Here is a 14,386-nt window from a genome sequence, read left to right on the forward strand (position 1 = left end):
TTTGACATCTTTATAATAAAAAATCTAAGTGAAAAAAAAAAAAAGGTATTTGGTGTAGCTGTGCTCATAAACGTCCGATTGATCAAAATAATGCAATATTGTCAGAAAAAATAGACGCCAGAATTGCTCTTTTGTTAATCCCGTCTTCAAGAAAAAAAAACATAATAAAAAGTTATCAAAAAGTCGTGTGTACTCCAAAATGGTACCAATAGAAACTACAGGACGTCATGCAAAAAAACCAGCCCTCGCACAACTATTTGGATGAAAAACTAAAAACGTTACGACTGTCCATAGTACTACAGCAAAAAAAATACTATATAAATTTTGTCTCCTCGTAATCATATTGACCCATAGAATAAAGCTATCATGTAATTTTTGCTGCAGTGTTTACGCCATAGAAACAAGACCCCACCCACCCCCAAAGATGACAGAAATTCATTTTTTTTCCATTTCAGTACATTATATGGTAAATTAAATGGCATCATTGAAAGATACAACTTCGTCTCGCAAAAACAAGCCCTCAGACCGCTACGTAAATGGATAAAAGTGGGAAAGAGACACCTAAAAATAAAAGGGCAGCATCCTTAAGGGGTTAAAGACAAAGTTTCAGCAAATTTGAGATTCACCCATCCCTGAGGAGCACCAAGCATTAATAAACTAACAACTAGAAGTTATTCTACAAAAAAAAAGGATGCAACAAAGTTTTATATAAACTTACAGTTTTTTTTAATTTATGCTGGACTAGTTAGACTGTATCACCGAGGGAACCACTAAATAATGCGTAAAATATAACTTTTAATGATATAAAATTAAAATGTTTTAGAATAAAAGCGTGATCAGTCTTTAATATATATCGTGCCTATAGTGACCACTCGGCACCATGTATTGTAATCGAATCCTAGGATAGATAAAGAAATTGCAGACTGTAGAGATTTGATGTCTCAGTGCATAACTACAGTGTACATACATCTCCAACTATATCCAACACTCTATCAGATTTCACACACCAATTTAGGGATAAACCTATTATTATACTGGTGTAAATGCAAAGCACCAGAGGTAGAAAGGTAACTATGGGTAACACACCATATGAAAAAAACTATATAGATTGTTTATCCCTAGTAATAATATAGTGGTCCAAGATCGTGTATTCATGTGGTGCTTATGACATACACGAAGAACACCACTAAGGGTGTGAGTGATTGGATAGTGGGAGTAGCACAGAACAACTATCCAAGGTGTCAGTTCATCTAGTTTTAATTAAAACTGCTAGAATGTATTACTGACATTCTTCGTATCCATGCTGCTTATAGGTGCTTATACTTATTGTTATTTGCAACCGTACAGCACTAACAGTGATGGTTCCAACAGAGGTAACCTACAGTCATATCCACATGATATATAGATAGACTAGGTTAACCCAACTGTTTATGGATCAACAAACACTGTACTGTGAGGAGATGTAATATAAAAGGCAGGACTGATTTTTTAGTCCTAGAGTAGCCTAATTAACAATCTCCTAGGTGATAATATAGCCCATTAAAGTTGCACAGTTAGATACTGTATCAGAAACAGGACCGATTTTTATACGGTCAGAAAACAAGTATGTCTGATACTAGATTGCAACACAAACAGTAAACTGGCACAATAGCATACTGACTTCGGTTTTCTGCCTATAAGAAGTCACCATACTAAGTGCTAACTCGCATCAAACACCATCAACGCGTTTCAACAGCTCGTAACAACTAAGCTGTATCATCAGGATGGTCTACTATACTGCAATCACCAAATGAAAAGATTGCATGAAAAAATTTTTTTTTTTTTATAAAAATTTTTAACTAAGTGTTGGTGCAGTCCTCGATGTCTAAGACTGCACCATGAAAATAGCTTGTGCTGAAGATTTAACTAAGTATTGGTGCAGTCCTAGATGTCTCAGACTGCACCATGAAACTAGTTTGTGCTAATGGGTAACAGAGTGTTCAGCCTGACAGGCTGTGAACAAATGAGCAGCAATGACTAGTTAGACTATTTTGGTATATGTCTGCGGCTAGTCTGACTATTAGGAAAGTACGGGCTGTGCTTTAATATAAGAAATCTCTTTGTATTTTCTTATCCATTAATAAATGCTTCTTCATTTCGACGAATGAAGTCTCCACAAACATACTAAGAGGCTGCACAGACAATGTCTGCTACAATAAATATAAACTGCAAGTGCAACTAGTTCACATAAGTGGTAGTGCCAGATTAGTAGAATTATGCTTCATTCAGCAAATGTAGTATTCACAAGTAAACATAATGATTAGCGAAGGACCGCCAACATATTATCTGTACTAAGCCTGCATACAGCCTCACACACTTGTCTTTCTGTTTACTTATTTGACAGCTTCACTTGTCAAATAAGTAAACAGTAACAAACTTCAATAATTGAATTCTTTTTCAAATGCGGTAACTAAACAAACTGATCTAACTGAAATTTAGAGGGTAGCCTGACTATTATGAAAAGGGGTACTATGCATCAGTTAAGTAAGCTAAGCGGTTTTCTGTAGGAAGCAGACGGCTCTATTCCCACTGCAGTGGCGCAGTTTGGTACTGCAGTCTAAGGCCTCATGTCCACGGGGAAAATAAGATCCGCTGCAGATTCTCCATGTAGAATCTGCAGCGGGTCCCTCCTGCCCCGCGGACATGAGCGCTGAAAATAGCAATTTAAAAGAATTTACCTATCCGTAGCGGGCGGGGAAGCTCTGCTCTTCCTCACGGCCGGATCTTCTTTTTCGGCCAGGGGATGAATTCCTCACGCCGGCGGCACGTCGCCGGCACGTCGTCGACGTGCCGCGCGCATGCGCCGGGCACATCCGCCGAGCCGAAGCAAGGGAGATGCGGCCGTGAGGAAGAGAAGACCTTCCCGACCCGCTGCGGGTGAGTAAATTCTTTTAAATTCCTATTTTAGGTCTCCCGCGGATCCGGACGGCTTCCATAGGCTTCAATAGAAGCCCGCGGGAGCCGTCCCCGCGGGAGACCCGCATGAAAATGGAGCATGGTCCAGATTTTTTCATGCTCCATTTTTTTTAAAATCACTTTTATTGACGATCCGCGGGTATTTATCTACCCGCGGGTGGTCAATGCATCCCTATGGGGTGCGGATCCGCGCGCGGGAGAAGAGTTAAAATCCGCTGCGGATTTTGATTCTTATTTTCCCCGTGGACATGAGGCCTAAGATCCCATACAATTCAATGGGAACTTAACCAGCAATACCAAGCTAGGCCACTGCAGTGGGAAAGGAGCTATCTACTTTCTACAAAAAAAAACAGCTCTGTGGTTGGGTGCAGTGGCCCAGCAAACAACCAATTTATGGGGGTACAAACAATAGGCCATAAATAGCTCATAACTGGACAACACTTTTAAGAATGTGATATTTTAGCTTCTAACTTTCCCCAAACCAAAAGTTTTTTTTACTTTCAGCTCCTAGTTATATGGATTGCACAAAGAGAACTTACTGATTTCTTGGTCAGGTGGCTCGATGTTATAACCATATCCAATAAACGTTCTGACAGCTTCACGTAAACTGTCTCTATTAGATTTCTTAGTTCGTTCATCGAGTAAAGCATATGGCACCAAGCGTGGATTTCGTTTATTCTTCAAATCCTAAAAAAAAAAAAAAAAATTGAAAACTTTTAGAAACATTTAGATCTTTCTTAGTGTTTTGTTTACTAATGACTTCGTGATCGCCCACTTTAAATTTCTGTCACTGCTGCCTGGGCTCGGTTTAGCAGTGACATAGTTTTAAGTTCTTTAGACTCCTGCCTGGCTGACAGTTTTCCCGCCAAATTTGTGTTTACTTCACCTCTTGCCCTGCTCTGGGTGGTTTTAGGAGCCAGCTGGTAACAGCAACTGATTGGCTCAAACTCCTAACCAATGGAACCTTATTGCTCAGGTAAATTTTCACTTATGCCCGGAAGCATTTGTGTCGTCATTCCAAAAAAATCAAATCTTTTGATGATATTATGTACTGTAGATGGTGGGATATTCAAAGTCTGCACAATTTTATGTTGAGGAACATTTTTCTGAAATTGTGCCACAAGACATGTGACTTAGTAGAAAATTGCCGATCCAGCTGTTTATCATCATCACTTACCTTTTCAGCCTTTTGTTACCCCTGCCCCAATTTTTGTGAGATGTGTTGCTGCCATCAATTTCTAAATGAGTTTTTTTTTTTAAAATGAAATGGAAAAAATGTCTCACATTCACCTTCTGATACGCGTTCTATGTTCTAGTGTGAATAAAATATGGTTATAAGAGATTTCCAAAGCATTGCATTCTTTTTATCTTTGTATTTTTTTACATTTTACACAGCTTCCAAATTTTTGGGAAATTAGGGTTGTATAAGATAATGATAATCAAACTGCCCCCACCCCCATTTCTTCCAACATCAGGCAGAATGGGTATAGCCTCTGGCTAATGCAGTGCTGATGCATCTTGAGATTGTGCCCGATAAGCATCAGACAGGTGGCTGCAATGCATGGAAGTGGCTGCAATATACAGTTGAGACCTCCAGAGTGTGACAAGCAATTAGGTAAGGGGGTTAGAGATGGAAAAATGTGTTTTCGCCTTAGTGGTCCTTTAATAAGTATAAGCAAATTGATTGCATTAGTCTACTTTTACCACATAAAAAATGTGCAGTATATGACTTAGATGTGTAATACCCTCTCAGTTAAAGGGAATCCATCACGTCCCCACTGCACCATAAAGCTGTGGTGCTGTTAGAGGATGTGTAAGGAGTCAGGTAAAGAATTTTTTTACACTCACCCGTTCCCTGGTTCCTGCGTTGCCCGTGGCTGAAGATCAAGCTTGGCACTGAAAATCCTACTCTTTTCACAGTGCTGTGTGCGCACTCTCCCATAGACTTGCATAGGAGAGCGTGCACACGGGACTCTGAAATGAATCAGATTTTCATGCTATGCGCCTACTTCAGAGGGGGACAGCTTAGGATCATGGGAATGGGTGGGTATAAAAAAAATACAATAACCGTCTCATTGTCACGTGTCAGAACACCACCATAACTCAGTTTATGGTGCTGTAGGAACGTGACAGGTTCTCCTTAAAGTCTGTCTACTGTATGTTCAACTAAATGTAGGAACTTTTAAACCAAGTATTATATATAAACACAAGCATTAGATGATGGTTACCTGTTGAATGCCATAGGTCCATCCTTGTTTGATTCTGTCTTTTGCCCAGACGTTATGCGCATTCTCGGCAAGTTTATCAACTAGAACTTCTTGGGCTGGTAGCAGTTTTACATCAGAGAGGTCCAAAGGAGCAGGTTTGTAGCCGTTGGACATCATATAACTGTTATAAGGCAATGCACATTTTTCAATTAACAGAGCTGGAATGTATAGTTGAATGCAGCTATCATTGATCTAATGGCTGTCCCTTTATGTGTAAGGAAAGTAGAAATCCCGCTGTGCTGCTTAATTAATTAAAACCTGACTGTTCCCAACAGGGGAGCTCAAGCATCAAAATGTTATTGGCTGAATATAAATTGAGTTTTTAGATTCTAAAAATAGGAATGTTTGTCCAGAGAAGCCGTAGTCATTATTACAACCTTACCAATCCAAACCAGTTGTAGCTAAAAGAATAATAATGCAATCACTTTAAATAGTAGAAAGTGACTAATAACAGGTGCCAGTAATGCAAATGAACCATGGTAACTGCATATAAATAAAATAAATACTTTTATTTGTATAGCGCCAACTTATTCCACAGCGCTTTCAATTTATTACCCCGCCACTAGAGATGAGCGAACGTACTCGTCCGAGCTTGATACTCGTTCGACTATTAGCGTGTTCGAGATGCTCGTTACTCGAGACGAGTACCACGCGATGTTCGAGTTACTTTCACTTTCATCTCTGAGACGTTAGCGCGCTTTTCTGGCCAATAGAAAGACAGGGAAGGCATTACAACTTCCCCCTGCGACGTTCAAGCCCTATACCACCCCCCTGCAGTGAGTGGCTGCTGAGATCAGGTGTCACCCGAGTATATAAATCGGCCCCTCCCGCGGCTCGCCACAGATGCATTCTGACAGAGATCAGGGACAGTGCTGCTGGTGCCGGAGCTGCTATAGGGAGAGCGTTAGGAGTTATTTTAGGCTTCAAGAACCCCAACGGTCCTTCTTAGGGCCACATCTAACTGTGTGCAGTAGTGTGGAGGCTGCTTTTTGCAGTGTTGCACTTTTTTTTTTTTTGTATATCGGTCGTGCAAAGCATTGCGTCCTGCAATAATTTTGCATTGTCCAGGGCCAGTAGTGGTGAGGCAGGGACAGAAGACATATTTAGTGTATATAGGCAGTGGGCCTTTCCAAAAACATTTGGGAAAAAAAATCTATTTGGGTTGCCTGTGACCGTCCTCAGTGTACTGGGTCTCTGCTGGGGGTAGTTGTCCTAATTCATACACAGCCAGCTAAGTGTTACAGCAGGCTTGCGCTAAATTCTTTCCTGCCTCTGTGTTGCCTCTTACATCACCGCTGTATTCCTGTCCACAAGTGTACTGGGTCTCTGCTGGGGGTAGTTGTCCTAATTCATACGCAGCCAGCTAAGTGTTACAGCAGGCTTGCGCAAAATTCTTTCCTGCCTCTGTGTTGCCTCTTACATCACCGCTGTATTCCTGTCCACAAGTGTACTGGGTCTCTGCTGGGGGTAGTTGTCCTAATTCATACGCAGCCAGCTAAGTGTTACAGCAGGCTTGCGCAAAATTCTTTCCTGCCTCTGTGTTGCCTCTTACATCACAACTGTATTCCTGTCCACAAGTGTACTGGGTCTCTGCTGGGGGTAGTTGTCCTAATTCATACGCAGCCAGCTAAGTGTTACAGCAGGCTTGCGCAAAATTCTTTCCTGCCTCTGCTGTGCGTTCCATAAGCGAAGTCAGCCTCCAACCACAGGCCAATAAGCGGCACATTTAATTACAGCGTTCTGTTTCTGCATTACTGATAATACAGCATGCTGAGGGGTAGGGGTAGGCCTAGAGGACGTGGACGCGGGCGAGGACGCGGAGGCCCAAGTCAGGGTGTGGGCACAGGCCGAGCCAGTGCGGTGGCCAGGGGTAGAGGCAGGGCCAGACCGAATAATCCACCAACTGTTTCCCAAAGCGCCCCCTCGCGCCATGCCACCCTGCAGAGGCCAAGGTGCTCTAAGCTGTGGCAGTTTTTCACAGAGACGCCTGACGACCGACGAACAGTGGTGTGCAACCTTTGTCGCGCCAAGATCAGCTGGGGAGCCACCACCACCAGCATGCACAGGTATATGATGGCCAAGCACCCCACAAGGTGGGACGAAGGCCGTTCACCGCCTCCGGTTTGCACCACTGCCTCTCCCCCTGTGCCCCAACCTGCCACTGAGATCCAACCCCCCTCTGAGGACACAGGCACGAGTGCCTACCGGCCTGCACCCACCCCCTCACCTCCGCTGTCCTCGGCCCCATCCAGCAATGTCTCTCAGCGCAGCGTCCAGACGTCGCTAGCGCAACTGTTTGAGCGCAAGCGCAAGTACGCCACCACGCACCCGCACGCTCAAGCGTTAAACGTGCACATAGCCAAATTGATCAGCCTTGAGATGCTGCCATATAGGCTTCTGGAAACGGAGGCTTTCAAAAGCATGATGGCGGCCCCGCGCTACTCGGTTCCCAGTCGCCACTACTTTTCCCGATGTGCCGTCCCAGCTCTGCACGACCATTGTACACGCCCTCACCAACGCGGTTACTGCCAAGGTCCACTTAACAACGGACACGTGGACAAGCACAGGCGGGCAGGGTCACTATATCTCCCTGACAGCACATTGGGTGAATTTAGTGGAGGCTGGGACAGAGTCAGAGCCTGGGACCGCTCACGTCCTACCCACCCCCAGAATTGCGGGCCCCAGCTCGGTGCTGGTATCTGCGGCGGTGTATGCTTCCTCCACTAAACCACCCTCCTCCTCCTCCTCCTCCAACGCAACCTCTGTCTCGCAATCAAGATGTGTCAGCAGCAGCAGCACGTCGCCAGCAGTCGGTGTCGCGCGGCGTGGCAGCACAGCGGTGGGCAAGCGTCAGCAGGCCGTGCTGAAACTACTCAGCTTAGGAGAGAAGAGGCACACGGCCCACGAACTGCTGCAGGGTCTGACAGAGCAGACCGACCGCTGGCTTTCGCCGCTGAGCCTCCAACCGGGCATGGTCGTGTGTGACAACGGCCGTAACCTGGTGGCGGCTCTGCAGCTCGGCAGCCTCACGCACGTGCCATGCCTGGCCCATGTCTTTAATTTGGTGGTTCAGCGCTTTCTGAAAAGCTACCCACACTTGTCATACCTGCTCGGAAAGGTGCGCCGCGTCAGCGCACATTTCCGCAAGTCCAAGACGGACGCTGCCACCCTGCGGACCCTGCAACATCGGTTTAATCTGCCAGTGCACCGACTGCTGTGCGACGTGCCCACACGGTGGAACTCTACGCTCCACATGTTGGCCAGACTCTATGAGCAGCGTAGAGCTATAGTGGAATACCAACTCCAACATGGGCGGCGTAGTGGGAGTCAGCCTCCTCAATTCTTTACAGAAGAGTGGGCCTGGTTGGCAGCCATCTGCCAGGTCCTTGGAAACTTTGAGGAGTCTACCCAGATGGTGAGCGGGGATGCTGCAATCATTAGCGTCACCATTCCTCTGCTATGCCTCTTGAGAAGTTCCCTGCAAAGCATAAAGGCAGACGCATTGCGCTTGGAAACGGAGGCGGGGGAAGACAGTATGTCGCTGGATAGTCAGAGCACCCTCATGTCTATATCTCAGCGTGCTGAGGAGGAGGAGCATGAGGAGGAGGGGGAAGAGACAGCTTGGCCCACTGCTGAGGGTACCCATGCTACTTGCCTGTCATCCTTTCAGCGTGTATCCTTTCAGCGTGTATGGCCGGAGGAGGAGGAGGAGGAGGAGGATCCTGAAAGTGATCTTCCTAGTGAGGACAGCCATGTGTTGCGTACAGGTACCCTGGCACACATGGCTGACTTCATGTTAGGATGCCTTTCTCGAGACCCTCGCGTTACACGCATTCTGGCCACTACGGATTACTGGGTGTACACACTGCTCGACCCACGGTATAAGGAGAACCTTTCCACTCTCATACCCGAAGAGGAAAGGGGTTCGAGAGTGATGCTATACCACAGGACCCTGGCGGACAAACTGATGGTAACATTCCCATCCGACAGCGCTAGTGGCAGAAGGTGCAGTTCCGAGGGCCAGGTAGCAGGGGAGGCGCAGAGATCAGGCAACATGTACAGCGCAGGCAGGGGAACATTCTCCAAGGCCTTTGCCAGGTTTATGGCTCCCCAGCAAGACTGTGTCACCGCTCCCCAGTCAAGGCTGAGTTGGCGGAAGCACTGTAAAAGGACGGTGAGGGAGTACGTAGCCGATCACACGACCATCCTCGGTGACGCCTCTGCCCCCTACAACTACTGGGTGTCGAAGCTGGACACGTGGCCTGAACTCGCGCTGTATGCCCTGGAGGTGCTTGCTTGTCCTGCGGCTAGCGTCTTGTCAGAGAGGGTGTTTAGTGCGGCTGGGGGAATCATCACGGATAAGCGTATCCGCCTGTCAACCGACAGTGCCGACACCCTTACACTCATCAAGATGAACAAAGCCTGGATTTCCCCAGACTTCTCTTCTCCACCAGCGGACAGCAGCGATACCTAAGCAATACGTAGGCTGCACCCGTGGATGGAAGCTTTCACCTGAACCAATTTTTATTTTAACTGGGCTGCCTCCAGGCCTAGTTACCAATTAAGCCACATTAACCAAAGCGATTAATGGGTTTCACCTGCCCTCTTGGTTGGGCATGGGCAATTTTTCTGAGGTACATTAGTACTGTTGGTACACCAATTTTTTGGGGCCCTCACCTACAGTTTAATCCAATTAATTTTTTGCCCACCTGCATTAAAGCTGACGTTACATCAGCTGTGATGGGCAATGCAATGGGATATATTTATGTACCGCCGGTGGCTTCCTGGCACCCACCCATGCTGTGGGTCCACAGGGAGGGTTAACTGCATGTGTTTACTTCTAAAGAACCCCAGTCTGACTGGGGCATGCAGTGTGGGCCGAAGCCCACCTGCATTTAATCGGACGTTACCTCAGCTGTGATGGGCACTGCAATGGGATACATTTATGTACAGCCGGTGGGTTCCAGGGAGCCACCCATGCTGTGGGTGCACACGGAATTCCCATTGAGGAGTTGTACCTGCCTGTGACTATTTATAAAAAAACGCGGTCTGACTGGGGCATGCAGACACCATGACAGAATGAATAGTGTGTGGCACATAGGTTCCCCATTGCTATGCCCACGTGTGCAGCTCCTGATGGCGGTGGCACAGGATTAGATTTCTCATTGCTTCTGTACAGCATTGTGGGCTATCGCCCCGCCCCTTTTAAAGAGGGTCGCTGCCTAGCCGTGCCAACCCTCTGCAGTGTGTGCCTGCGATTCCTCCTCATGGCAGATGCACTTATAAATAGACATGAGGGTGGTGTGGCATGAGTGTAGCTGAAGGCTGCGAAGGGACACTTTGGTGAGCGCTGTGGACACTGCGTCGTGCGGGTGGGGGTGGCCAGCATGTTACCCAGGAGAAGTGGCAGCGGAGTGTCATGCAGGCAGTGATTGTGCTTTGTTGGAGGTAGTGTGGTGCTTAGCTAATGTATGCATTGCTAATGAGGGCTTTTCAGAAGTAAAAGTTGTTGGGAGGGGGGGGCCACTCTTGCCGCTATTGTGGCTTAATAGTGGGACCTGGGAACTTGAGATACAGCCCAACATGCAGCCCCTCGCCTGCCCTATCCGTTGCTGTGTCGTTCCCATCACTTTCTTGAATTGCCCCGATTTTCACAAATGGAAACCTTAGCGAGCATCGGCGATATACAAAAATGCTCGAGTCGCCCATTGACTTCAATGGGGTTCGTTACTCGAAACGAACCCTCGAGCATCGCGAAAATTTCGTCCCGAGCAACGAGCACCCGAGCATTTTGGTGCTCGCTCATCTCTACCCGCCACCAAGCTGGGTACTCATTTTACCGACCTCGGAAGGATGGACGGCTGAGTCAACCTTGAGCCGGCTACCTGAACTACGCGGCGATTGAACTTGCAACCTTCAGGTCGTGGACATTTTCACTTTAACCATAAACATATCAGCTTAAAGCGTTTTTTTGGGGACATTAAAGTAAAAATATAAAGGGTTTAAATGAAGAGAAATTCAATACTCACCTATCGCGATGGCTCCATGTCTAGCAGTGAAGCCTCCAGGCCCACCATATGGAATCCAAAAGAAGCGGCTGAGGGTCATTAGCCGTTCATTGTGCACATGATCGCTCAGCCAGTCACAGGCCTCAGCAGCCATAGAAGGATCACCGCTGAAGCCTGTGTCTGGCTGAGCGATCATGTGCACAATGAATGGCATGTGACCACATGCTGCTTCTTCCAGGTTCCGTGCAACAGGCCCCAGGGCTGCAGCGCTGGACAGGGAGCGGCTGGGATAGGTTAGTGTTAAATTTCTTTCCCTTTATCCCTATACAATTATTTTTTTTTGTCTTGGAAAACCCCTTTACCCCTTAGTGATGGAGCTTTTAGTTTTTTTTCATTTTAGTTTTTTCCTCCTCCCTTTTAAAAAATTGTAACTTCTTTATTTACCCATCGCCGTCACTGTATGAGGGCTTGTTTTTGCGGGACGAGTTGTATTTTTCAATGATACTATTTAATATACCATATAATGTTCTGAAAAACTTTTACAAAATTCTAAGTGGAGACAAATGGAAAAAAATAAAAATAAAATGTGCCATCTTTCAGTGCGCCTTGTTTCTACGGCACACAAACTGCAACAAAAATGACATGATAACTTTATTCTCTGGGTCAGTACGATTACTAGGATACCAAACTTGTATAGTTCTTTTTGCTGTACTACTTGTATTTTTTTTAAAGTTATTTCATTTTTTTGAATTATTTTCTGCGCACAATAACTTTTTTATTTTTCTGTCTACATAGTTATGTGAGGACTCGTTTTGTGCAGTATGTCCTGTCGTTTCCGTCGCTACCATTTTTGAATACACACGGGTTTTTGATCACTTTTTATTACATTTTTTTCTTAGAGACAGGGAAAAAGCGTATTTCTGGCGTTCTTTTTTTTTCCGGACGGGGTAAATAATGCATTACTTTTATAGATCAGACTTTTATGGACACAGTGATATTAAATACATATTTTTACTTTATTATTTAGATTTTTTATTGTAAATATGGCAAAAGGGTTTTTCTCGCTCGTGTCATTGGGGGACATAGCAAAGACCGTGGGATATAGCTTCTGCCACTAGGAGGCGACACTAAGCACAAAAAGTTAGCTCCCCCTCTGGCTATATCCCTCCTACTGACAGCAGGCAAATTAGTTTTTAGCTTAGTGTCTCATAGGAGGACGGTCGTGCCCGTTAGGGCTAGTTTTAAGGGCCAGGGTTAGACGGAGAGGCAGGACGCTCCCCATCAAACCCGAACGGAGAGAAGGGCGAACAACCTCGGGTTTGTCCAGGTTGCTTCTTGCCTGGCCCGCCTCAGAAGAAAAGGTGGCACATCCGGATCATATATATCTGCAAGTGGCCCGCCAGCGAGAGCCCCCCGTTTGGTGCAAAGGTCCACATCCCCTACCCGTTGGGCAGGTGATTTTACAGGGGTAGGCTGCTGCAACTGGGGAGCCGCTATTTCCACCAGCAAGGACGCAAGAGGTGAGTATGCACTGGCGACCTTTCCTTGCCCCCTCCCTTGGCTCTGCCCGTATGTTGCGCTGTGTATGTATTTGTTGTTTCGGGCAGCATGGCGTAGGGCAAGCGCTAGCATGCCCATATTATAGTGCAGCTGCTGGCAGGGTAGTCTCTCCCTCTGCTCCCTTTAAGCTCATGGGCAGCGCGCGCGCGGGGGGGGGGGGGCTGTTTCTGGTTGATGGCTTACCTGGTGGTGTTCTGGTGCCGGTATCAGGGCATGAGCACGCTGAGTGGGCATGGCTACATGCGGTAGTGTCCTGGCGTGGCACCTTAGTAGCACAGCGTGTTGACATGGTGCCGCCCGGGTCTTGGGCTCCTGGCAGGGGGCACTCTTGCAGCATATGGGGAACCTCTGTGCAGCCCTGGGCGCAGCAGCACCACTCTGGGCCGGAAGGGGGCATGGCTCCGACTTGACCACGCCCCAGTGATGCATGGGTGTGGCTTCGCGGGCGAGCGTGGGGGCGTAGCCTCACTGCTGGGGGCGTGGCTTCGTGCCACCGGGGGCATGGCCTCGTTGTGATGCACGCCGCCCCTCTCCGTCCCCTCCCTTCCTCCCTCCCTCGCTTAGGATTGTGAGGAGGGATGATGTAGTGAAGCAGCATATCGGGAGACAGCTCGCCAAAGATTGAGACCGCCCTGCGCCTCCACTCCTTGCTGCTGTGCTTGCTCAAGCTGGAAGCTCCAGGAGGCCTCTTCAGCATCTGCAGGCTCTCGACCCAGCGGCTCTCCGGACCTCTTCGGACATCGACAAGGAGCCAGGGTAAGCTGCCTGGCGGCTATCTCTCCCCTCTTGCTGCTCATCCCTCCTGCCGGCGGTTGGCATAGTGGAGGATAGTTTGCAGCTTTTTGCCAGGTCGAAATCCCAGCACCATGTCTGACACCAGAGTTCTGGAGGCTGGACCAGGGACAGCAAGAGTAACGCACTTTGCTTGCTCACGCTGTAACCTAGAGTTCGCATGCGGACAGGCTGAGACGTTTCGTAGAGACTGTTCCCCAGCGAAACAAGTGACAGTGCAAAGCACCCCTCCCCCGTTCAGCCCCCATTTATGGCTGAGCTGGAGTGGGCCCGCTCCTTGTCCCTTGCGGTGTCGGTCCTCACTCGGGCGTCTGGTGCGATTTTGGAGAAGAAAATACCTCTTCTCAAAAGAGTTAGGAGAAGTGGTCGATCCCACCGCTAGTTGATCCGCCTGGCTAAGCCTATTATGCTGCCTATGGCGGAGTCCTCAAATCTCAGGGATTCCAAGGATCGAAAGGTCAAGGCGTTGACGAAGACCACTTTGAGGCGGCTAGGTCAGCTCTTAAGCCTGTGTTTGCCTCTTCCCGGGTTAGTAAGGCTATTACTGACTGGGCAAAACGGTAACGAGGGGGAGTCCTTGAAGGGGCTTTTCCTGGGAATTTGCTGGGCACAGCACAGCAGATGCAGCCAACGGGTGGCTCAGGCCTTTGCGGCATCAATGGCAACTCTCCGGAGCCTATGGTTAAAATCGTGGGATGCAGATGCTTCTTCAAAGGGGTCGTTAATCAATATGCCCTTTGGAGGATCTCGCCTTTTTGGTGCCGAGCTAGTCGGGCTCATCTCAGAGGGTCAACGGGCATTCTA

General features: G+C 47.5%; 1 protein-coding gene across 1 annotated transcript in view; it reads right to left on the reverse strand.

Moving 5' to 3' along the window:
* The window catches only part of RYR3 (ryanodine receptor 3), a 680,585-nt gene that overhangs the window by 478,382 nt on the left and 187,817 nt on the right, over positions 1-14,386 (reverse strand). The window contains exons 24-25 of the mRNA XM_066572425.1: positions 5,184-5,343; positions 3,495-3,642 (exon numbers count right to left, since the gene is read on the reverse strand). Of these exons, the coding sequence (XP_066428522.1) occupies positions 3,495-3,642; positions 5,184-5,343 (308 nt within the window). The remainder of the gene's footprint in view (positions 1-3,494; positions 3,643-5,183; positions 5,344-14,386) is intronic.

This window comes from Eleutherodactylus coqui, chromosome 6 (genome assembly GCF_035609145.1).
Source record: "Eleutherodactylus coqui strain aEleCoq1 chromosome 6, aEleCoq1.hap1, whole genome shotgun sequence".
NCBI classification, from domain to species: domain Eukaryota; kingdom Metazoa; phylum Chordata; class Amphibia; order Anura; family Eleutherodactylidae; genus Eleutherodactylus; species Eleutherodactylus coqui.